Genomic DNA, 24,824 nt, shown 5'->3' with positions numbered 1-24,824 from the left:
GTGGTATGAACCACTACAGTGCTGTGATGCAAATTTTGATTAACAAAATATTACAACATGTTTTATTTAAATGTTAAAAGATCACCTTAATCTCCAAAATAATAATTACATTGATAAACTAACTAAATAAAAATATAATTTAAATAAAATAGCCATTTACTGTATTCACATTATTTTTTTCAAAGCCACAGGCAGCCACGGCAGAGGAATGAAAGAGCCGTGGGTTGCGGACCCCTGGGTTAGAGCAATGCTTTACAGGGCCAGCAGTCGGGACCGGACCTGAGTTTGAAACCTGCGCTGACTGTAAGGAGTTTGTACATTCTCCTTGTGCCTGTGTGGATTTTCTCCCACCCTTCAAAAAATGTGCTGGTGTGTAGGTTAATGTGGTGTAAATTGGACGGCACGGACTTTTGTTGGGCTGAATTGTTACAGTATTGTATGTCTAAATTTTTGAAAATAACTGCCATTTATGATTTTTTAGATTGCAGACATGTAACGGCACAATCAAGGTAATTTGCTGCTACACAGGTAGTCTAAAAAAGGAATGTTTAGGAATTTTTCCTCAATTCCTGCACTGTGATTTATCCTGCAGGACCCCTACAACTTTTTGGAGGAAGCCTGCAATGTAAATCATACCGGAAAAATTTGTTGACCATCATCCACGCTAGTGCACGTCCAACCACCGGGACTGTTGCACTCAGATACTTGCAGTCTAAAAAGGCTGTGAACAACCACATGGGCAGTAATTATGTTCATTTTTTTCCATGATTTTCCCGACATTGCAGTCTGAAAATCATAACAGATTGGTACACATATCTTTGCATGCATCTTTGGATGTGAATTTTTATAATGCTTAAAAATAAACAAGCTAATAAAATATTCTCATTTCACTGGGTGAGAAATGGGAAGATAATTAAAACAGAGAAGCTTAACTACCATAGCACCTGATTATGCATCACCAGTCAGATTTCTTGTTCCTGGTGTTCATGTTTAAATGGTCTATCGATATAGTCAATTATCTAACTGGAGTCTGGAAGTGGACTTGTGTGTACCATGTTAATGTTTTTATGGCGTGTAATTCATGAGTAAACAATGTACTTTTCCTTGTTGGTCAGTAAAATTACTTATCTGTAAGATTGTTTTACTTTCACAATTTATTCATAACTTTGAATTTTAGACATTGTAAAAGTCAAATCAAATTATGTGATTTTTTTTTAACTTCAATATAATTCTGAATTAAGTTTATATATGTTTTATTTTGAAGATGAAAGGCTACTTTTTGTGGTATGCGCTGAATTGGGATTACTGAACAATTTGCATGTTTGATGTGCAGAGCATGCGCACGACCCCCACCATTTTTATGGCGATTGTGGGGGCAATTATGAACAGTATGGCACAATCAGTAAATCAGAGCTGTACATCAAACCCAGCTGAAAACTGGGTTCTAACAGGGTCATGTGGTTTTGCAAGCAGAGAGAGTAAAACCGGCTTTTCTCTGAGATAGAGAGAGAGAGAGAATTCAGTTCGGCAGCAGCTGGGACTGGGACTGGAACAGGACAATCTGAAAACCTGATGCTGTTTGCAAGATAAATAACTGAAAGCCAAGTTAAATAATTTCCAGAACCTGATGTCAAACCACAGCAAAAGAAAATGCTGGGAGTCACTAACAAACAAAAAAAGAGGATTTCCGTGTAATCTTTGAGAAACTCTCACTCTTTCTTGCTGCAATACTTTGCTATGTCTCTCATATAATTTTGTACAGATATCAGTGGCCCAGTAAACTATCATTTAGTATATTTATGGGTGGTAATGTCAAGGAAAAGGGTCACTAGTTGGAATGAGCTCTGCTTCAGGAATAAACTTGATTCTTGAAAATAAAGATTGAAGCACTGGAGTATTAGAATAAAATGCCGATGGAAGAATTTTATTTCGTATCCTATTTGCAGGACCAGGGGAAGATTACTTTTTCATAGAATACTGTATATTTATTCTCTTTCAAATTAATTTTTTTAAAAATTGAATCAATGCTTGTGAATAAAATTATACTTTTCGTTGAATCCCTTCCCTCCATCCCTTTAAGTTGAAATAACCAGTGTTGGTTGGTTCTAAAAGATGATGTCATGCTTTAGGCTAATAAAGATGGCTTTACTGCACAAGGTTAGTGATCCAGTTATTTATAGCCTTGATTTAATAGACCTGTTCGAAATTCCATTTTCTGCTGAAAGCACAGTTTGGGAAAATGTCTTGAGCTCACAATATCGTCCCGCATCGGACTGGTCAGCCACAAACGAGCCTGCAGCTGACGTGGACTTTTTACCCCCTCCATAAATCTTCGTCCGCGAAGCCAAGCCAAAGAAGAAAGAAGGGCACAATTACTAACTGCAGACACCAGGGTAATAGATTATACCAATTACATTGACTCTAAATGGTGATGTAGTGTACTATACCTAGGTCTTACACATGGGATGATAATTAGGAACCAGCATGTGAGTTTTTCCTAGATACATAGCAAAATTTCTTTTGGATAATTTGTTGTTCCTTACCCCACCCCTTTCTAATTTTCTTTCCTCAAGACTTAATCTGACACACAGTGTCCTGAAGGCAATATTGCTTCTTCAGTACTTTCTACAGTGTGTACCTAGATAGCTAATATTTGCAGGAAATTTGACTGACAGTAGCTGAAGTAATCAGGAATGTTGGAGCTGAATAGGATTGATCCCTCACCTTGATATTCTGCAGCAGAACCTAGAATTCACAAGGAAAAGGTTATGAATGTAGAGCTAAGATGATAATTTTCTTTCGTCCTTGCCCAGCTTTGCTGCGGAGTTGGTGAAACAGTCCATTTTCTCCCTGTTGAACGTGGACAGCTTAGCACATATCAGTTTTAAATTCAGGTACTTCTTCACTGTCTATTATGTATTTGTGCACATCACTGATATTTTTAAAGCAGTATATTTTGACATAAAGAAAACAATGTGTTTGGCTACTTAATTGTTTTTTGGATGCTTTTGGTAGCTACCCAGCTTGGATACATACGTGGGGGGGGGGATATTCACAGAGGTGAAAATAATTACTACAGTATTACCATACATTTTAGCTTATAAGTTGACCAGCATATAAGTAGACCCCCGTTTTTCAGCCTAATTTTAATGTTTTTATGGTATATCCGGCATACAAGTCAACCACATTTGTCCGGGCCTCCCAGAAACAACCCAAAAATTTTTAAAACACCCCAATCGCAAGTAACAGAGCTGTAAATTAAGAAAGTTTAAAAAAAAATCTTGGCCTGCTGGGCAGGTGTTTGGAGCACCGACATCATGCTCCCGGCGGGAGCAGGAACCTCAGCTTACCAGGCAGGAGTGGCGACAGCGACCTCAGGGTCCCAGGTAGGAGCGGTAATGCAACACCCAGCGGTGGGGAGGTGCTTCTGCCATCAACTTGTATGCCGAATTGACGTCAATTTTTTTTGTGTGAATTTAAGATCTGAAAAGTATATCTGGCGAATAAGTAGACCCCCCCCCCTTCCCTCTTTGAGAATTTTTAAAGGGTTTCATGACTCTACTTGTACACCAAAATATTTGGTATACTTTTGTGGTTTCAGTTCTGCAGAATTGTGAACTTTGTATGTTTGTATTCCAGTTGCATGTCAAGTGGTAGCAGTCTTTACAATCCCATATCCATGCAGTGTCTCACAAGCACAGAGGCTCCCTGGGTTACAAATATTGGTACTTGATTTGTAGAAATCTGACATTATGCAAATTCTCCCATGTATTTTAAACATTTTTCAAGCTGGTATAATAATAAAATGTCATGGTATGCAATAATGTCTACATACAGTGTATATTCTATTAGTTTATTTATGGGCAGTGTTAGAATAATTATTGAAAGTAATAAAAATAATTAGATCATGTATTCAGAGGGATTAACCATATGGGTGGTTATAGAAAGCAGATGTTTCTGATGTGGCTTATGAATAGTTGTCAGGAATGGAAACTATATAAACCAGGGACTGACTGTATTTAAAATAAAATCCTCTTATGGGAAGTGGTAATGAGATGAATGCAGATTCATTAACAGCAATTATTTGAGATGTTCAAAAGTAAAAAAAATTAGGACTTCAATTTTGTGCTTTTAAAATCAAATGACTCCCATAAGTGATAACATTTTACATGGTATACATTGTACATCAGATCTATTTTCTTTAGATAGTACTAGTAAGTATGAATTGGGAATGACAGCGTTTACATTTTTAACGTTGCTGGAGGTGACGTTTGTGTTTGGACAACATTTGATAGTTTCTTTCACCATTAGCTCAGTTCCTGGAGCACTTGTACCAGTTTTGTTAAATATGGACATTCTATGAATTCTTGGGACTTTATCATATTTCACAAAATTCAAGTTCAAGTTTATTACTATCAACCAATTGTATAAGTACAACTGGACAAAATCATGTTCTTTGATCCTCTGAGTAAAAACGTGCAAATGCATATATAGACATGGCACACGTACTGAATTTACAAGCAAGTTATATGCAGTACATACATAAAAATAAATAAATATTGTTAAATAAATAGTGTAGTCTCGGATGATTTCTGTGAACAGTTCATCAGTCATTCAGCATTCTCACTGCCGGTGGGAAGCTGCTGTTTCTCAGCCTGGTTGTTCTGGCTCTGATACTCCTGTACCTCTTTCCTAACAGGAGTACCTGGAAGATGCTGTGTTCGGGATAGTAGTGGTCCTTAATGGCTTTGAGAGCCCTCTTCAGGCAACAATCCAGGTCGATGAAGGGGAGGGAGACCCCAGTGATGGTCTGCTGCATCTGTGGTCCTGTGGATTGATCTCTGATTCAGTGCTCTACAGCAACTACACTGTGATGTAGCCAGGCAGGACGCTTTCGCTAGAACTCCTGTAGAAAGTTGACAGGAGGGTGGTCAGTAGCCTTGCCTGGCTCAAACTTTTCAGGAAGTGCAATCGCTGATGCATCTTCCTGACAAGTGAGGGGATGTTATTTAGTTTAGGATAGGTCACTACTTGAGTGGACTTTGAGGAACTTGGTGCTCTCTACCCTCTCCACTATCAATCTATTAATGTTTAGTGGAGGTTGGTCCTCCTGAGTTCACAAACATCTCCTTTATCTTGTCCATGTTGAGACTCTTGCACCATTCCACAAGACTTTCCACCTCTTCTCTGTAGTGCGATTCATCATTATTGCTGACGAGGCTAACAACTGTTGTGTCATCTGCAAACTTTGACTCTCGGAGCTGGATCTGGTATTGCAGTCGTGAGTCAGTAGCGTGAACAGGAGTAGACTGAGCACACTGCCCTGAGGTGTGCCAGTGTTCAAAGTACTACTGCCAACTCAGACAGAGTGTGGCCTTTCTGTTAGGAAGTCCAGAAATTGGTTACAGAGAGGGGTGTTGAGACCCAGTGAGGACAGCATCTCAACCAGTCTCTGGGGTATGATTGTATTAAACGCTGATGAATAACAGCCTGACATATGAAGCATCGTTCTCCAAGTTGGTTAGGATGGAGTGGAGGGACAAGGCTATAACATCATGAGTGGAATGGTTCCGTCTAAGGCAAATTGAAAAGGGTCCAGTGCTCTGGAGATATGCTATGATGCATTCTGTCACCAGACACTCAAAGCATTCCAAATGACATTATTCAAAAGATTTTGGAAATAAATGTAATGTTAATTTGTTTTGTTGTATCTTTAATATGATCTATTTAACATGCATGTTAGAAGTGAGCATTTACTGGGAAGTTACATATTTTCTGTTGTGCTTTTTCCATGAGACATGAGTTTTCATGTTGAGCGAGGGAGTCTTGTAAGTCTGAACTCAGGATTGAGACTACCTATCAAGAGGTACTAGCAATTATTTGCTTTGATTTAATTATCAAGTTATTTTTTTGGTCAGCAGTTGACTCCAACAATAATGATATATGAATAGAGAAATGGTTCATAAAACAGATACCAGCAAGGACTAAACATTTGGTGCCTTCAGCTGAGCCTAGGTGGTCATTTTTGTAATGTTCCCTGAATGACTGTCTTTCTCTGCATTGTCATTTGTGGGCTGATATTCCTAAATGAATCTTTGAAAATCCAAGTCATGTGAAGTTAATTTCATTATTCAAAATACTCTTAGACAATTTAAAAAAAAAAAATTTTAATAGGGGGAATTTTGACTCTTTTATACACATAATAAGAATGCTGTCCCTGGGATTATGATGCACAGTTTCCAGCAATTTCCAAAATTCAGTTCTGTTGGTGTGTTGGATACTTTTTCCCATTGACTAATGGGATTTAACACATAACCATTCAAATTAGATAGGCCTTAGTGGTGAATTGAGAAATTTAAATGACCATGTAGTTTCCTGATGCTATTACAATGCAAGTCCTGACACTTCAGAAAAATTGGAAGGGTGGTAGTTGTGGGGAATATTATATCAATACAGTTTTTTTTAAATTTCTCTGGATTTGTAATGATTTTAAAGCTTCCAAAGATCTGTGATGGGTGGAATCCTTGAGTTGCACTGAACTGGCATCCATTTGAAATATTATCCACTTTCAATTACAAATAACAGTCCTAATTGATAACTTGGAGCTACTTTACATTGCTTAAGCATTTTTTTTTTTCATTTTTTACTACCTGTGCAATATTTTGACCTTCATTTCACTGACCATGTGACATCTGGAGAAGCGATGGATCTACCCAGAATTGCCACATTGTAGAAAATGCGTGTAAGGCTTTGTTATTTTCCCTTCTTCCTGAAGAGACTTCCATGTCTTTAATTTGTGATTGCAGATTTGGTGTTTTCTTGGCTTTAAAGTATCCCTAAATTAAAACACAAAATTCTGGATATAATCATCAGGTTAACCATCCAGCAGTATTGATGAAGCACTAAAACTACAGTTGGATAAAATTTGCAGGATAAACGAAGAAGGCATAACTTGGAATAAACTCAGCTCAGAAATTTGGTGCTGATTTGTGCACAACAATAAACCCTCATCATCTCTGTGGTTTTTTCTGCCAGGGACCAGTCTCCTCCAGGAACTGGTGTATTTGGTGAACCAGGATGCTGATCCAGATGAGATTGGAATAATGAATATTGATGAGCAGTTACCAGTCCTGGAATATCCTCAGCCTGGTCTCGATATTATTAAGGTAAGCATAGTTCATTTCAACTTCTCATTGTTCATCTCCTATGTGGCTAATAAGAATTAGAAGCTCACATGTACTAAAATTGGATCAATTTTTTTCCAGAAGTACCATGAAGATCTTTCCTTCAAAAGAAATCTGATTTTTTTTTTGTTAGCCACGGTATGAATTATACCTGAGAAGGTTCCTTTTCTTTGAGTGGGAGTACCAGATCCTCAGATTCTGTGATGCATTCGAGTTGTCTATTCTTTGATACTTTCAGAAATCACTTGGCAGTAACCAATGCCTTATTGTTGAGCTTCCCTGCAAGATCAAAATCAGGCATCCGTCAAAATTTCTTTTGTATTAAAAAAATTAATTTGCCTAATTTTTGATATAAAATAAAAAATATTTCATTTACCAATAAACTGGCCAAAAATGATTTTAAATAAATTTTGATGATCTTAAATAAGATTATTTATAAATGGTCATTTAAACAGAACAGATCATCTGCAGACTTTTGTGTTTCACTTCATTTAGACAGATTAATTAAGTCTCAGAATGGCACCAACAAAAGAAGGGAAATCTGAGGGTGAAGCTTTGCCACTGCTAAAACTGTCCATGAAAATTAGACCGCTTTCCCTCTCAAAGCGGGTATTCAGAGGCTTATTGTGTGGTTTAAAAGGCACTGTGCATAACCCGTGGTGTAATTCTATTGTTATCGACGCTCTGGTAAATAAGGGAAAATTAATGATGTCTGCTACCACATACAGTACCTCACAATGGTGACTATATGTTTTATATCATTTCCACTTGGTAGTCAGATCCATTGTGATAATTGACAACGAACACTAACAGGGTCATTTTTAGGATTAACCTTTGGCTTTTGGGTTCTTTCTCTGGGGACAGTTAAGCAGCAAGGTCATCTGATCAGTTAAATTTAAATTATTTTGTCTTCTAAATTTGCATTAGTTATGTCAAAACAGAGTACAAGTCAAGATAACCCAACAGGTTCTGTGGATGGAGTGTGATTCACAGATTGAATACAGAGACAGTAACACATCGTTAATAGCTAGTCTACATATAAAAATATTGACATATCAAGTGCAGGAATCAGCCATTCATTCTCAAGCTCTCAACATTTTCAGAGATTTCTTTTGCTTGAAGAATAAACTTTATTGTTTTTGCTTACATCTGGAATCTTCCAGGGCCAGTATTTAATGCCTCTTTGCCTTTGAATGGTGAACTTCTGTATTTAAAAAGCTGCAATCCTTGCGGTGAAGGTACTGCCACAGTACTGCCAGGTAATCAATTCCAGGACTTTGATCGAGCAATTGAGGAATGACCAAATATTTTTAAGCCAAATTTGAAGGATGCAGAATGCCTACTGCCCAGCAAATGGTATTGACAGGCATTGTTTGAGGTTCTGTACTGCTTGGTTCTGAAAGGACCAAACAAATACGCTGCTTTGTCCTGAATTATATTGAGCTGCTTAAGTATTGTTGGAGGTGCCTAAGTTTGGATGGGTGGACTTTAGAAACTTTAGAAAGAATCAGAATTTATGATCATGAACTTGTCACAAAATTTGTGGCTTTGTGGCAGCATCACAGAGCAAACATTTATTTAAACCACCTCACAAAATATATAAAAACAGTGCAAGAAAAAGACAAAGTGAGATAGTGTCTGTGGTTCATTCTTCATTCAGAAATCTGATGGCAGAGGGTAAGAAGTGGAGAGAGTCAAGAACTTCAAATTCCTGGGTGTCAACATCTCCAAGGATCTGTCCTAGAGTCTCCATGTTGATGCAATCACGAAGAATGCTCTGCTCTGTGAGGAGTTTGAGGAGATTCGGTATGTCACCGAAAACTCTTGAAAACTTCTACGGGTGTACTACTAAGGAGTGCATTCTGGCTGGTTGCATCCCTGCCTGGTATGAAGGTGCCAATGCTTAGGAGGGGTAAAAACTCCAGAGAATTATTGACTCGACCTGTGACATCACGGGCAACAGTTTTCACTTCATTTTTTTTAAATTTTTTATTTTTCACACCATAAATCACATTAACCATGATACACACTTTTTCCTTTTCACACATATACAGTGCCATTTTCTTCCCCCCCCCCTCCTCCCCCCATCCCACCCTCCCTACCTCCCCCCTCCCGTCCATTTAAGGTATAAAATCTCGGATACATTAAACCAGTCAGACAATGTTGTCATTCAATAAAAATGCACCAGAAATTCCACTGAGTCCATTCTTTTCATTTCCTTTTCCTTCTGTTAACTTAGGTAGTGATTGTCCCCGGTAGGTTTTCGCTATTATGTTTAATGTAAGGCTCCCATATTTGTTCGAATATTTCAATATTATTTCTTAAACTATATGTTATTTTTTCTAATGGAATACATTTATTCATTTCTATATACCATTGTTGTATTTTCAAATTATCTTCCAATTTCCAGGTTGACATAATACATTTTTTTGCTACGGCTAGAGCTATCTTAACAAATCGTTTTTGTGCATCCTCCAAATCAATTCCAAATTCTTTGTTTTTTATGTTACTTAGGAGGAAGATCTCTGGATCCTTTGGTATATTGTTTTCTGTTATTTTATTTAATATCTGATTTAGATCTTCCCAAAATTTTTCTACTTTCTCACATGTCCAGATTGCATAATTGTTGTTAGTTTTCACTTCATTGAGGACATCTACAAGAGACGGTGTCTTTAGAAAACTGTCTCTATCCTCAAAGATCCCCCACCCCCCAGGCCATGCCCTCTTCACTCTGCTGTCATTGGGGGGAAAAAAAGGTACAGGAGCCTGAAAACGAGCACTCAGTGGCACAAGGACAGCTTCTTCCCCACTGCCATCAGATTTATGAATGATTAATGAACCAAAGACATTCCTTGACTTGGTCTTTTTATGTACTATTTTTATTTATTTTGTAAGATAGTTTATATAAAAATTTGCACACTGATGCTGCCACAAAACAGCTAATTTCGTGACATATTCAAGACAATAAATTCTGATTCTGAAGAAGCTATCCTTGTGCCGCTGATGAATAATAATTACAATCTGCTGGAGGAGCTGAACAGGCCAAGGATGGTTGACCTTTCAGCCTTGATGAAGGGCTCCAGCCCAAAATGTCATCCATTTTTTTTTTCTCATTGATGCTGTTGGACCTATTGAGATCTTCCAGCAGATTGTGTTTAGCCTCAGATTCCATGATTCCAGAGTCTACTATGCCTTCGATTTATGGATAATACCACTGGATAGGAATTTCATTGACCTTGCCATCATGTCTGAACATCGATTGCCAAGATTGGATTTCTCTCTTTTTCAGGAGGGATCTGGCCAGTTTTATGTGTCAATGGACGTAGTGTCTCTTTTCAGGATGATCTCTGGATCTTTGGCATTGTTGTATCTTGAACAATTGAAAAGCATGCAGCTTTAAGGCCCCTATGTTAATGGTCAGTGACGAAGGGATGGTGCTGCTAATACACCATGATTGGGGTATTCTGATGAGGAAGCTGAGAATTCATTTGTAAATGTTCCATATCCCTGAGTTTTATCATTGGTTTTGCATAAAAATGCTAGACGACAGTCAGTGAGCAACAGCCAGATGTATGAGTTCTTGAGGTCAAGGTGATCTAAGGTAGAGTGGCAGGCCAGCGAGATGGCATCTGCTGTTGGCCTGTATTGGCTACAGGGTGTCTAGGTTCAAATTCGTGAATGGGTGTGGGAGTGTTCCAGACCTATTATTCATGGGATTGGATAACTCTGTTTATAACTTGTGTGACAGAATATGTTGTGTTTTATGATTTTGGGAGATAAAGTGTGGCAGGTTTTTTAGCGTAGGTCACATAAAAAAACACTTCAAAACCGATCTCATTTAAAATACTGGAGCTCTGCTCAAGCTAGACAGGGCATCTCCGAATATGTTTGCAAAAGCTTTGGGGAGTGCCCAAGAGACTTCACTAATGGATTGTTGTTTTGAAAAGCAACAGATGAAATAACTCCATGGATTAGGTTCAGAGCCATAGTCAGTCTGAGTGGAGGTTGCTGTTCTTAGAGGGTCATGTGGTTTTGCAAGCAGAGAGAGTAAAACAGGCTTTTTTTGAGTGAGAGAGAGAGAGAGAATTCAGTTCAGCAGCAGCAGCTGGGACTGGAACAGGACAAGGTGGAAACCTTGTGGTAAAAACCCAGTTTGAAGACTGGTTGTGAATGCTTAGTTCAGCCTGGTCAAAGCCCTTGTGGTCCATACAAGAGGAGAGGACTGGCTACCTAATGTTTCACTTGAAATAAGGGAAACAAAAAGGAACTTTGTGGTGACCTGAAAGAAAGAGGTTATCATCTGGAAAACCCTGATGAGCAAGTTTCTTCGGCAAGACACTGACGTGGTTGATTAGAAGGGATCAGTTTGTGTCCAGCGAACAACAAATCTCTCTGAAAACCAACAAGAACCTTCCTGAGCAGTAACCATTTATCTTTCAAGCACCAAAGCCTGGTGTAACTTCATAAATGTAAAATTCTGTGCACAGAGTAAGAATTGATTGCAACCATTGAACTTGGAGGAGTGAGAAGTGAGATTGGACTGTGAATCAAAGAAATTTCTAAATTTACACACACATTATATACACATGCACCGAGAATTAAAAGGGGGTTATGTTAGGTTGAATTAATAGTAATAAGATAAAGTTTGATCCTGTTTTCATGTTTATAGATAATTAAAAGCAACTTTTGTTTAAGTAACCTTTTGTCTTGGTGAATATCTGTTGCTGCTGGGTTTTGGGGTCCTCTGGGCTCGTAATACTTGCTATTTCAGTTTTCATCAGTTCTGAGGCAGCTTCATCATGTTAGCTGCAAAGAAGCTGATTTTTGACATCCTCTTTTAAAATACTCTCCAAACAAAGTATAACCCTTGACTGGATGTTGGCCATTGAGACAATGAAATGCTGGGCCATGAAATTGCAGATTTTGGTGGAATACTTATCTGCTGCAGAACGTCCCATGGATCACTGACTGTCTCATAAATGGCTGATTTCAGCATCGATTCTGGATCTTTCCTATTGAACGATGTTGCCTTTTACAACCACCATATGTTCAGTGTGATATTAATTACATAAGGTCTTTGTAACATATTGTCATGGTCAAAGACGTATTGATTGGCAAGAAAGGAGTCAAACAATTATTTTCCCTTTGTGTTGGCATTGCTACCGTATCATTGCAGCATCAGTACTTTGCCAACTTGTTCTGCAGTGTCATGTATGTTGAAGATAGCCTGCCTTCAGTACACTTTGTGTTTTTTGTTCCTGTCAGTGCTTCTTTTAAAGTGGGATTTTAACAGAAGATCATTGGTATCCTGCCTCTGATTGGGTGTTAAATGATGATTATTAGAGGTTTGAAACAATGAAGTGGTATGTTGGGTCATATCCATAGTGCCTTTTCTCTCCTGGCTTCTGCCTGTTTTTCCACATTGCTTCATTATTTCACTTTCCATTGATGTCTTTCTTGCATGAATTTCTCTTTATGCATTATGCCGATGAGTTATTTCAACAAGCAGAGTTAGGAAGGTTAATCATGCAAAATAGATTATGCTTGGTTTCCTTGTTTGCACCCTGTCCAATGAAGAAGCAGAGTCCCAAGAAAAGTTCTCTCCAGAGTAAGTTTTCTGTAAACTAATTATGTCTTTACCTTCAGGAGCTGACATCCCCTCGACTTATTAAGAGTCACCTGCCATATCGTTTCCTACCTACAGATCTTCACAATGGACAGTCAAAGGTAAAATATTATGTGTTACATAATTTTTAGTGTCCTTGTTGACTGGTTTTCTTAAAAAAAAAGGTTTTATGAATCAAATTCTTCAAAATTCAGCTTGCGGTGTTTTAGAGGCGGTTTTATTTAGAATTTATTTTTCAATTTTTCCTTTCTTGCCTGTCCAGATGACAGTTGGTTGTTGTGGAGATCTGACTAACATAAAGGATGCCTTCATCAGTCACACCCCTTCACTTGCAACTGAAAGAAAGATGATCCATTAGTCTCTGAGCTGTCATTCCTAACCAGCCAGCAAGCTCTGGTTTGTTGACAAAGGTGTAATCAGCATCTCTCACCCTTCCTCTTGCTTGCAAAAGATACAAATAAGATCCCACAAATAGCTGAGGCAGGAGTGTTGAGCATGGCTGACAAGAAGTCATCCAGGGATCTTAAAAGGAGTAACTTGTGAGATGGATAAAGTGTTGAATTTTTTTCCAAACGTTACTGACTTTGTTTGGGAAGAGCTCCATTAGATTGAAAAATAGCAAACATAACATCATTATTCAAAAAGGGAGGGAGATGAAAAGCAAGAAATTACTGGCTTGTTATCCCCGCAGCTGTTAGAAATTGCTGTTAAAGTCTTTTGGAGCATGACACTCAGAAGAATTCAAAATAGTCAGATAAAGTCAGCTTGATTTTGTGAACGTGTATTCATGTTTGACTGGTTTATTGGAGTTCTTTAGAGAAGTAACATGTGGATGTTCTATACATAGATTTCCAGAAGGTTCTGTTTATGGTTATGGTTCTTGTGAAAAATGTAAGTACATATTGCAGGAGGAAACATTGACATAGATAGAATTAACCTACCAGCTCTCCTTCCTCCAAATGGTCCCAAAGTTTGTTTCCTTTTCAATTGAAATGCCCCTTTTTAGAAACAATCCTTGGGTTTCTCGTATATATATATATATATATATATATATATATAAAAAATAATGCAATATTGTAGCAAATTACATTTCAAGTTTCCATTCCCAGTTCCAAACCTTTCTTTCTGCAGGTTATATGCATGGCCAGAAATCCCAAAGACTTGGTGGTGTCATACTATCAGTTTCATCGTTCTTTACGAACAATGAGCTACAGAGGGACTTTTCAGGAATTCTGTCGACGGTTTGTGAACGATAAGTGTGAGTGTCAGAATTACTCTCGAGGAATTGTTGTTTTCATTTATCCTGTCCAAGATAGGATGATGTTCAAAAGAATCTTGAATTGAGCCGCTGCATTGTGTGCTAATGAAAGCAGTCTAGACTTTCCAATCTGTGAGCAAAGGGGTAGCCTGTTGTAATGGGAAGATGTGTGGAAACCCAGCATTTGGGATCTATTTATTTGTGATTCCAACCTTGAAAATGTGAGATGTCAAAGATGATTCATTATTTAACCATGGAAAATTACAAAGTCGTCTTCCAAATCACCCTGTTAATTATAAAACAGGGATTCAAGACTCACCATTCGCATATAAGAGTGGCATTTGTGATGAGTTTTTCCAAACAAGATAATAATTTTTCATGTATCTTTATTTTCATTTATCAAAAAAGAAAATCAGACCAACTGTTGTGAACCACCCATCTTTTGCTGATGAGGCAAAACAGCACTGGGATATTTAGCCACAGTATTAATGTACATCTACTTTTTGAACAAGTATAGTGGAAGTAACAATGAGTTCATTGTCATACACATTATGCACAGGCACCAAAATTCTTAATTCCTGTGGCTGAACAGGTACTTTGTGTGTTTAAAGAAATAAATAAATAATAATATAATCATGACATTTAAAAAAAACTACCTTAAATTAAAAAGAGGTAATAAATACAAAAGATAGATAATAAAAAGAAAGTATGTGGATAAAGCTGGGTTTTGGCTCTGAATTTCTGAAGAAATTCTAATGTACTAAGGTACAATGGTTTACTAAGCTCTTAATGAGTCTGTCATTTTTCCAGTGGGTTATGGATCATGGTTTGAACATGTTCAAGAATTCTGGGAACATCGCATGGACTCCAATGTCCTCTTCCTGCTTTATGAAGATTTACACAAGGTGAGACTTGTGTTCATCGCTACTTTGGCTGGGATGAAAACCACTTAAAATTATTGAATTGTTCAAGTGTAGGAGCCTATTATGTCCATCAAACACATGCTAGTATCTATCAAGAGCAAGCCAACTTGTTTTAGTTCTTGCTTTTTCTCCAAAGTGCTCAAAGACTGTCCAGTAAAGTCCTTAAACATGCTCATATAATTACATTTCAAAATGTATGCATGGAAAGGTTTATCCTTTTAATTCTTTATCCAATATTTTTAATATTTTAAAAAAATTTCAATACATCTGATTAATTTTTTTAAAAGTTTTGATTAAGTTTTTAAAAAATTACAATGGTTACATGATTGTTTTTACCCCACTCTTACCCTTGCTCCTACACAAAAGCTGTACAAAAGTTATAAATGAGATGTATAGTTATATGAAGAAGAGAAAAGAAAGAAGAAAATAGATGGGTGGATTCACACACTGGTATCCCACAGTAAAAACACAGAATGCAGGAGACTCAGCAGGTCAAACAGTGTCCTTCATGTAGCAAAGGCAGAGATACATAACCAACTTTTCAGGCTTCAGCCCTTCATCAAAGTATGAGAAAATGCCAGTGAGCGTTAAAATAAGTGGGTGGCAGGGCAGGAGATAATAGGTGGTGAAGGGAGGGAGGGGCAGCAGAACTGGGGCGGTTGGAAAGGCAGGGCTGTGTATCTGAAAGAACTGGAAATGCAGGAAATGCGGGAGGGGGAAGAAAAGGCAAGTAGGTTTAATGGAAAGCAGTGAAGTCCATGTTTATACCATCCTCTGCTAATTTCTCTCCTATTTCATTCAACTCCTGAACCCTCAATAAAAGGTAAGAAATCTCATTTGAGCCACTTGATAATAATTCTTAAAATTAGGAAGCTGCAAACTGCCTGATTCATATTTCTATGTTAATCTTTCGATAGAAACTCTTGACATTTTACCTTTCCAAATTTCCATACATGTTTATTTAGTTCTTGGGAAAAAAAAAACTTTTGTGGAAGTTGTATTGGTGAGGTTTGAAAAATATATTGTATACGTGGAAAAATATTCATCTTATTGCAGTTAACCCTTCCTGTTAATGTTATTGGCAAAGACCAATTAAAAAATGTAAGTGAATGGGAAGGATGTAATTAATGCTTTGCTTGCATGAGCAAAAATTAATCTGAATATTCATTTTCCAGGTTTGTACATCTACTTTTTGTCAGCTGACCTATTGATCTGGCATTTGTGAATTTGTCATGAATTGTATTATCATTTAGTAGCATTTTTCCTGACCTTCACAAATATTCCAGTTAAATCTGTCATTCTTCTTCTTGTGGTAGAATCTTGCAAGGACTGTGGAACTCTTGGTCCGGTTTCTTGGAGTGACGTACGATAAAACTCAAATGGAGGCTATAATTGAACATTGTCATCAGCTTGTGGATCAGTGCTGTAATGCAGAAGCTCTTCCCATTGGGAGAGGTAATGTAACCACTGTCTGGGACATGTTATTGCACAAGTTAACCTTTTGGTTGCAAGGTGCTGACACTTTTTGTGGATAGAAAAATTGTTGCTGAGTTTTCAGTTTGGTTTGTGTATATGTAACGCCTGAAGATTTACTTTGCATGCAGTCATTATTTCTACATCGTGTCTGAAACTTTGCCACGTGTATGAAGCCCTTGAGTGGCGAGGGATACCAACAATGAAACAGGACCTAAGCAGGGAGCTGAACCTGTCTTGGAGTTAGTTAAAGAGCATGAAACTGCTGTCGCTCAAGCCTGGCTGTCAATTAAACCCTATGAATTTTTTTCTCCATGGTTACCAAGCGACTCATCCATATTCCCTGCTGAATTTCACTTGGATCTTCTCCCCAGGTTCTTGTCATCTTCTTTCCCCCCCCTCCACCCCGATAGATTCCCAGTTCATTCTCCAACTTGTATCCTCTTGTGTCATCACTGTCAAGAATGGTGGAACATCACATATAAGAGTGTTCTGGTTATTTGTTTGTTTAAATCTTTCATACTCAAAGCCTCCATGAAATGCCACTATGCACATTTTCACCTCTTTCTTGTATGATGCAGAAAGAAGCCACATGGCTCACTGAGCTTATCCTTGCTCTTGGAGCACACAATCAGTTCATTTCCTTCCCTTGACTCCCTTCAACCACTTCTTTCTTACAAACCCATCAGTTCATCCCAATTATCCTGCTGGATGCATTGGAATTCAAAATATGACTTCACTGCATGAGCTTTAAAAACATACTTTTCTAATTTTAAGTAAATTGGACATATTAACCAAGACGCATGTTTCCAGTTGTATCTTCCTGGATGCTTTATTTTTCAAAGAGGCCATGATTGATCTACATAAATTTAGTTAAACTATATCTCCATAGGATAAAGTGATAAAGGCTTTAACAATTATTGAAGTGTTTGGCATTTTCATATTTTCGGTTGTATTCATTGTTTTCACTATATTAATATTCAGTTTTGCATAGATGTGAACTATAGCAATAAAATTATCAAGAGGAACCATTGGATAAAAATATTTAAGTTAAATTGCTGCGCATTCATTTGCATTTTGAGTTTTTTTTTAATTTGTTTGAAGCATTTTGTTTTTTTTTTCCTTTTTGTTTTTAGCATTTCAACTCATTGAACTGAAGACAGTATAATTGGTGAGAAGGTAGCATTATGCTCTTCTTTTATGGCTTTTCATCTAAACCCACAGGCAGATAGATTGCAGCAAGGTGGGTATTGCAATTCTTGATTAATCGCATATTTCTTCAGTTTAATTTCTGCATTTGATTAAAGGAAATTAATTTAAAATGGATAACTAACTCCTTGCATCACTTGATACACATGCTTTTCCTCTTCCCCTTCATTGCTGCTAAATTCTAACTGCAGAAGTATATATGTTCCTCATTCTCTTTTCTGTGTGATAGTTGAATTGCATCCACCAACTCATCCTTTGCAGGCCATCAAACTTCCTTCATTCACTCAGTTCCCTCCTTCGACAAGTTTTGAAGATGTTAAAACCTAATTTTGCCACCACTGAATCACAATTTCTTGATTTAATTCTATCTTCTGTCTGGTGACAGCATCCTGCTGCACGAATGAGGCCCCTTATTTTAAATTCTTCGAATGTAATGGATAATTAAGGAAAGCATGTGACGAAAGGATCCATTGAGGAATGGAGTCAGGGCTGCCAGAGGATGCAGTAGAAGTAGATACAATATCAGCATTTACAAGGCAACTGGATAGACACATGAACAAGCAGGGAATGGACGGATACAGACTCTAAGCAGGAAGATAGATTGACATCATGGTTGGCACAGACATGGTGGGCAGAAAGGTCTGTTCCTGTGCTGTATTGCTCTGCCAGTCAAAATTTATTTTGAATGTGAAAATTAAAATAAATAATTTTTTAATAGTTTGGAACAGCCAACTAACAATCTGGAGGATTCAGTGGTCAATATTTCTTTCTTCACCAATGGTTTTATTTTCCATTGCCTTCTGCAAGATCAAATCTGACAATTTCAAATGAATGGTAATGCAGGTTAAATGTGATTATTAAAAACAAATCTGACAAAAATGACCAATTATCATATAGAAATATTCTCCTTCACATTTTGTCCACCAATACTACATTTGTGTTTTTTTAAAAAAAATAGGCTGCAAAATATTCCCCCTTTGTCCCCCTCATGCTCATTTTGTCTACAAGACTTGCCTCCAGTTTTCAAAATACAAAATTCTAATAAATTAGTCAATAGAACTTCTGCATATGGGCCCAACATTTGCCATTATATTTTCCCTACCTTGGGTATATCTCTAATTCCCTTGTTGTAAACTACTGATCCAACTTTTAACTTTTTCCTCAAAAGAATGTGTTTTTTTTTAAACCATTTTGAGTAATCACTTTTTATTCTCTTTAACCTGTCTGTTGCTTTTGGCACTCTTGAATGCAAGATACTTCTGTGTTTCATTTCTGAACCAATGCTGATCAATCTTGGCATCTTGTTTGACTGCAGGTTATACTCCCAAAATCAAGTTTCTGCCTGCTTCCATGTTTGTATCTCTAACAATAGACTTCAAAGTCTGTTCAGCTAGCAGACCTTGTATTCTTCACCCTTGATATATCTTAAAAGTACACAAAGTTTAGTGGACAATACAGATTACTGAGAACATGTTTAAAGGTCAGAACACACTAAACTGCTATTCTGCATCCATCTCCTATTAATTGGTGGATAAGATTACAAATGAATAATATGGTTGACTGAATAATTTAGCTGTGCAATTTAATTTATACCTATTTATCTTCTAATATTGCAACTTAAAGTGGATCTATCACTGTATCACTAAACTATTTCAGATTGTAAAATTGTATCTTTCCCAGAAATTGGACATTAAAGGAGATCATAGAGTAACCAAGGTGGCATTCTTTGTTACTTCTGAACCTGATTGCCATAGTTGGTAATGACATCCTTCTGACCAGCTGGGTTCCTCCAGCATTTTGGTGTTTTTGCTACAATCACAGCTTCTGCAGCCTTCTTCTCTCATGACATACTTCAATCCAATTATGATGATGTATTTTGTAACGATCTCAGAATCATTGTGTTGCCTGCAGCTCCTTGATTCAAATTCAATTGTCTCTAACCTTAAACTTCAGGAAACACATCAAACTGAATTTAAAGTTGCACTTATTTCTTTTTGAAATTTCAGTTCGAGTTGGCCTATGGAAGGATATCTTCACTGTATCAATGAATGAGAAATTTGATGCTGTTTTCAAACAGAAGATGGGAAAATCTGATCTCAACTTCGACTTCAGCCTTTAAGGAAGGAACGTGCATGCGCTTCAGTATTCTCAACATGAGAAATGCATCTCTGCATTTGTTTATCATTCATTGGCTAATCTTTGCTGTTATGTGCATTATGACAGCTTTTAGTGAAAGATATTGGGTATTCTCTATCTATAGTAAGTTTGTCACTTGTTGCCACCTTGACTTGTGTGCTGCCTTTAGTAGAATTCGAAGGCACATTGTCTAAGAAAGCAACTTGATTATAAACTAGTAGTTTTGATGGCAAGGACAATGACTCTATACTCCAAAATAACTATTTAAAAATATGCAAACAAATACTTGCACTCCCACAAACAAAACCAAAATTATAAGGAAAAATACAGCTGCAAAATAGATTTTATTTATTTTCTGTAATCATTATGTGACGTATTCCAGATTGATTAGATATTCTAGTTAGTGTCAATTTAGTGTCCACACCTGGATTAAAAGTAATAAACATTTAGGTAGTGTTTATTCCAATTCATATAGATTTAAAAAGATGACAGGTAAAATGGAAAAAAAAGATCCATTAGTTTCAATACTTTCAAGAAGGTTAAAACATTGGTCCCAAGTAATTTATTTATGCAACAGGGTCAGTGGTTTCAGTAATTTATCAACCACTGTTTCACAAAGTATCCTCAGGATTAATAAATTTGAACTTATTTTGTAAGTGGTTCAGTGATGTAACCTGACAAGTGTGATAGGAATGGATAAATTAATGTAGTTGAAATAAGATGCATTCCACAAATCTGCAGCAATGGCATGGGGAGACAAATGAAGGAGAAATCTGGTATCCAATCACCCACATCTTCTACACTGGATATTGTCATTTTATTTTTTAAACCTATTAAAATTTGTAATAAAATTTCCATACGAGAAGAATCCCCTTCCCAAATTTGAGAACATTTATCGACAGCATTTTCTGGTTGACATCTTGTTCTTTCCAAAACAAACAATTTAATGTGAGCACTGCCTTGAAGAAGGACTTGGGGCCCAAAACATTGAATATACCTGTATATCTTTACCTCCTATGGATGCTATGAGATCTACTGAGTTCCTCCAGCATTTTTCTGTTTTTACTACAATCACAGCATCTGCAGACTCTTTTGTTTCACTTTAATGCAAGCAAATCATTTCCCATATGCTACTCGAGACTACGTGGTTTAAAACAAAATCCTATTTAGTCTTTTAAAATTATTAATTTTCATGTAACGCTTCAAACTTGTCTGTAATGGTATCTGGGATGACTTTTCCAAAATTCAGTTGAACAATTAGTGTTAAATCATATTTGAATATTAATGTAAGAATGGATGCTATTAATAATAAATGTATACATTATTTATCCCAGTCTCAGGCAAAACCAGAGCAATTCCTTAAAATTGTTTCTCACTGTCTCTCAGTCAGTCTTACATTATAACCCAATGCTAGTTCTCAACCTCTGCAAGTCCATTGAATGGTAATTTCCATTTTCAGGACCAAGAGTTGAAAATATTCTTTGGCTGAAATATTAACTTCATGATTGTTATTAAAAAGGTTAAGCAGTTTTGTTATTTTTAAACCTGATGCCAAATAAACAAAACAATCTGATCTTCTTCATTTTTGGGGGAATGCAGTTGAAATGCCAACATGAAGTCTGACTGATGGTTGAATAGATAATTAGAGGAAAATCATTTTTGTTTATGATACCCTGAAGTGTCTGTGTTTATTGTGATAAATGGGTAATCAGTTTGCAAATGCTGTTTTTTTTTTAAAAAAAACATTCTTCTTGGTATCTGAAATAATTCTGCTTGAAATCTTGCCGTGTTTGATATTTTTTTTTGCATGCCTCTGCAGAGATGACAACCCTGGTATTGAAATCAGTGATAAAGCCCCTTTCAAACCTGCCATGTGCTCCATTAATAACCAAATATTGGAGGCATAGTGGGATTTGAGGAGGAAGATCTTCCAGAAAAACTCTTCATTCGAAGAATGATTCTGGTGACAACTCTTCACAGAAGTTATGGTGCTGTATTACAACTACTTCCATTGCATATTCACTTGCTGTCATTTTTGTGCCTGACTGATTTTTTTTAACTTTTTTTTCTATCCTCAAAGTGGTAAAGGATTTTTTTTTGGAAAGTTTAAACTTGCTGTGGAGGTACTGTGCATTTCTCAGTTTATGCCTGGTGTGATAATTTTCCCCTGTGTGATCAAGAAAGGAGCTAATCAGTGATATGTGTTCTATTCAAACTAACCTGACTAAATAAGGAGAAAGGATATCAGCTATCATTGCTACTCCTGTCTAAAGGTTTTAATGTTGGTTTGTTACTATTGTTAGCTTTTGATGCTGTGATTTTCCAACTGATACAGCTTAGAAATGTATAGAATAATACAATAATACTCACTTTAGCCCAATGGGGGCAATTTACATTGGCCAATTGACCTACTAATATGCAAATCTTTGATGTGGGAGGAAATTAAGAGTTTCTAGAGTTCATCCATTCAGTCCCGAAGAGGATGTACAAACTGCATAGAGAGCACTGGAAGTTGAGATTGAACCAAGGTCACTGGTGCAGTGAGGCAGCAGCTCTACGAGCTGTTGGAACATCTGCATCTATTTTGCAGTTAAATATGGGAGTCAATAATGTGTTTTTATTCTGTTCCTGATATTGCCTTTAACAAAATTTATTGAAACATCTCAAAATTTTGTTCTGGAGTTTTGATGGTTTTCTTGAAAGTGATGTTCTTCAGACCTTTAGTTATGCAAATGCCTAAATGTCTTCGCACAGGCATACATGGGGAAGTTGCATTGTTAATACATTTTCTGTCTCAGCAAATACTAAAAAGTTATTTAATCGTACTGTTTAATAGAGCCCCCATTATCATTCTGCAGTTTCAGTTCTATTTGATACCTAATAAGATCTTTATGAAAAGACTTGCCTCAGCTGTTTACCTGAGATGTAATGAATATTTGTGTCAATCCGTACTGCACCAAATTTCAGTTAAATCATATGTGTTTTTTTTTAAATTACACATTTAATTCCTGCACCTAGCGCATTGCCATTACAGCTCCAGCGATCGGGACTGGGGTTTGAATCCCGCGCTGTCTGTCAGGAGTTTGTACATTCTCCCCGTGTCTGTGGGGGCTTCAGTTTCTTACCACTGTTCAAAACGTACAGGGTTGTATGTTAATTGGGTGGTACGGGTTCATGGGCCGAAATGGCCTGTCACCATGCTGTATGTCTAAATTTTTTTTTAAAACCTGGGCACAAGAAAATGGTGCATTCCGATGACTGTGAATGATTCAGAAGGCTTTATCTAGTCAGAAGTTTTTTTGAGATTTGCAGCTGCCTGGGTCACACTGAGGAGCAACATTTACTGTCTCCACACAAATACTGTAGTATTTCGAGATAATCGGTATTTCTAGACACTGGCAATGAATGGCCACCTTGTCCATTGTTCATTAAACTTTTAATGTCACTGAAAGCTGCTGCAAACATAAGATTTTGAATTATTTTCTGCTGCTCCAGAGAATTATTCATATCAGAATAATATCATCAAAATGTCTGATGATGAAAGAAAGCTCCAGAAAAAAGGCAATGATTGTTTTGCATCTCAAAATGTGTTTGATTGCACTTTAAGTAAATCATTGTTATTTCTAAGCATATCAGTTGCCATGTAGCCTCAGTTACTGCTCATATTTTGTTATTTTCTGTTATCGTTCCTCAGTTATTTATCCCCCCACCTCCATTTATTTGCTGGTCCCATCATACTGTTCCATTTTTTTTTGGAGAAATTAAAAACTTTATGTACCGATGGAAGTCATCTACACTGGAACAGAAAATATCTATGATCCATCTTTGCCATGTGATGAATGTCTCAAAACAATTCATAGACCATGAATTAATCAGAAATGTACTTGCTATTGTTGTGTAAAGAGAACTGTGGCAACCAATCTGTGCAATAGAAGAACTCAACTATAAATGAAATAAATCATTAATCTGGTTTGAATTCAAGATTGTTTATTTTCCCAATGAAAGCATTTTTACAAAGAATCTTCAAACTTTTCACTATTGCATCCTATAGCTGTTTCTAATAATTTTGTAGATTCCCTATTTTTAATGAGCCTATCGAAAAGCAAGTGTAATATTTTATTTCCTTGCACTCTTGTTTCCAGGTTGCATTTTCATGATTTTCATGTTCTTTTCCAGTGTTTCATGGATCTCATCATTATTGTATTTAATATCACATTCCCCATCCTCTTTGTAGCTTTGTTCACCCTTGTGACATGCAGATGATCACCACTGCTAATAACCTTTCCCATCAAATGTTTCATCCAAGTTGCCAAAAATTTGGCAAAACCTTTCCATGGTTTTATGTTCTTTTAACCCCATGTCCTTGTTCAGTTAATAGGTAGCATGTCCACTGCCATTCTCTCAATATTTGGTAGCATGTCCACTGCTATTCTCTCAATATTTGGTAGCATGTCCACTGCATTCTCTCAATATTTGGTAGCATGTCCACTGCCATTCTCTCAAATGGAAAGGTCTGATTCAAGCCATTTTCCAAACCATGTTTGATGGTGAAAATTGAGCACTGCTTACCATTCAAAAATAATTCAGGAGTGAGCTGGAAGTAAGGAGTTATGCAAAATAGAAACAGATCCTTCGGGTCATCACATTTATGGCTACTGTTATGTCTATCTTTACCAATACCACTTGACTTTATTAATTCCATATCCTTCTATGCCTTACCCCGGTGACATACCTCAAATACTGAGATTGTTCCTGACTCCCCCACCTCTTTTGGCATCTTGTCCAGATACTAACTCTCTTTGTTCGAATGATTTACCCCTGAGATTTCTGTAAACCTCCTCCTGTTCATCTTAAATCGATGTTCTCTACTTTTAAACATCCTCACCATGGGAAACAGGCTCCAGCTATCAGACAACTTCCTTATCCGTTATCTCGGATGCCATCTATTTAAATTCTGAGGTAGGTGTTCATACAAAATAGTTTATTCTATTTTTTCTGAAGTTGAAAGTGATGTC

General features: G+C 36.9%; 1 protein-coding gene across 1 annotated transcript; it reads left to right on the top strand.

Moving 5' to 3' along the window:
- Positions 1 to 3,317: 3,317 nt before the first annotated feature.
- sult4a1 (sulfotransferase family 4A, member 1) lies at positions 3,318 to 23,785 on the top strand. The gene is made up of 8 exons (XM_069902289.1): positions 3,318 to 3,386; positions 4,700 to 4,875; positions 6,989 to 7,166; positions 12,831 to 12,911; positions 13,942 to 14,068; positions 14,879 to 14,973; positions 16,308 to 16,446; positions 19,680 to 23,785. Exons 1-8 carry the CDS (start codon positions 3,318 to 3,320, stop codon positions 19,790 to 19,792), a joined length of 978 nt encoding a protein of 325 aa, XP_069758390.1. The 3' UTR covers positions 19,793 to 23,785.
- The last annotated feature ends 1,039 nt before the right edge of the window (positions 23,786 to 24,824 follow it).

Source organism: Narcine bancroftii, chromosome 11, assembly GCF_036971445.1.
Source record: "Narcine bancroftii isolate sNarBan1 chromosome 11, sNarBan1.hap1, whole genome shotgun sequence".
Lineage (NCBI taxonomy): Eukaryota > Metazoa > Chordata > Chondrichthyes > Torpediniformes > Narcinidae > Narcine > Narcine bancroftii.
This window is presented reverse-complemented; position numbering and strand designations above follow the sequence as displayed.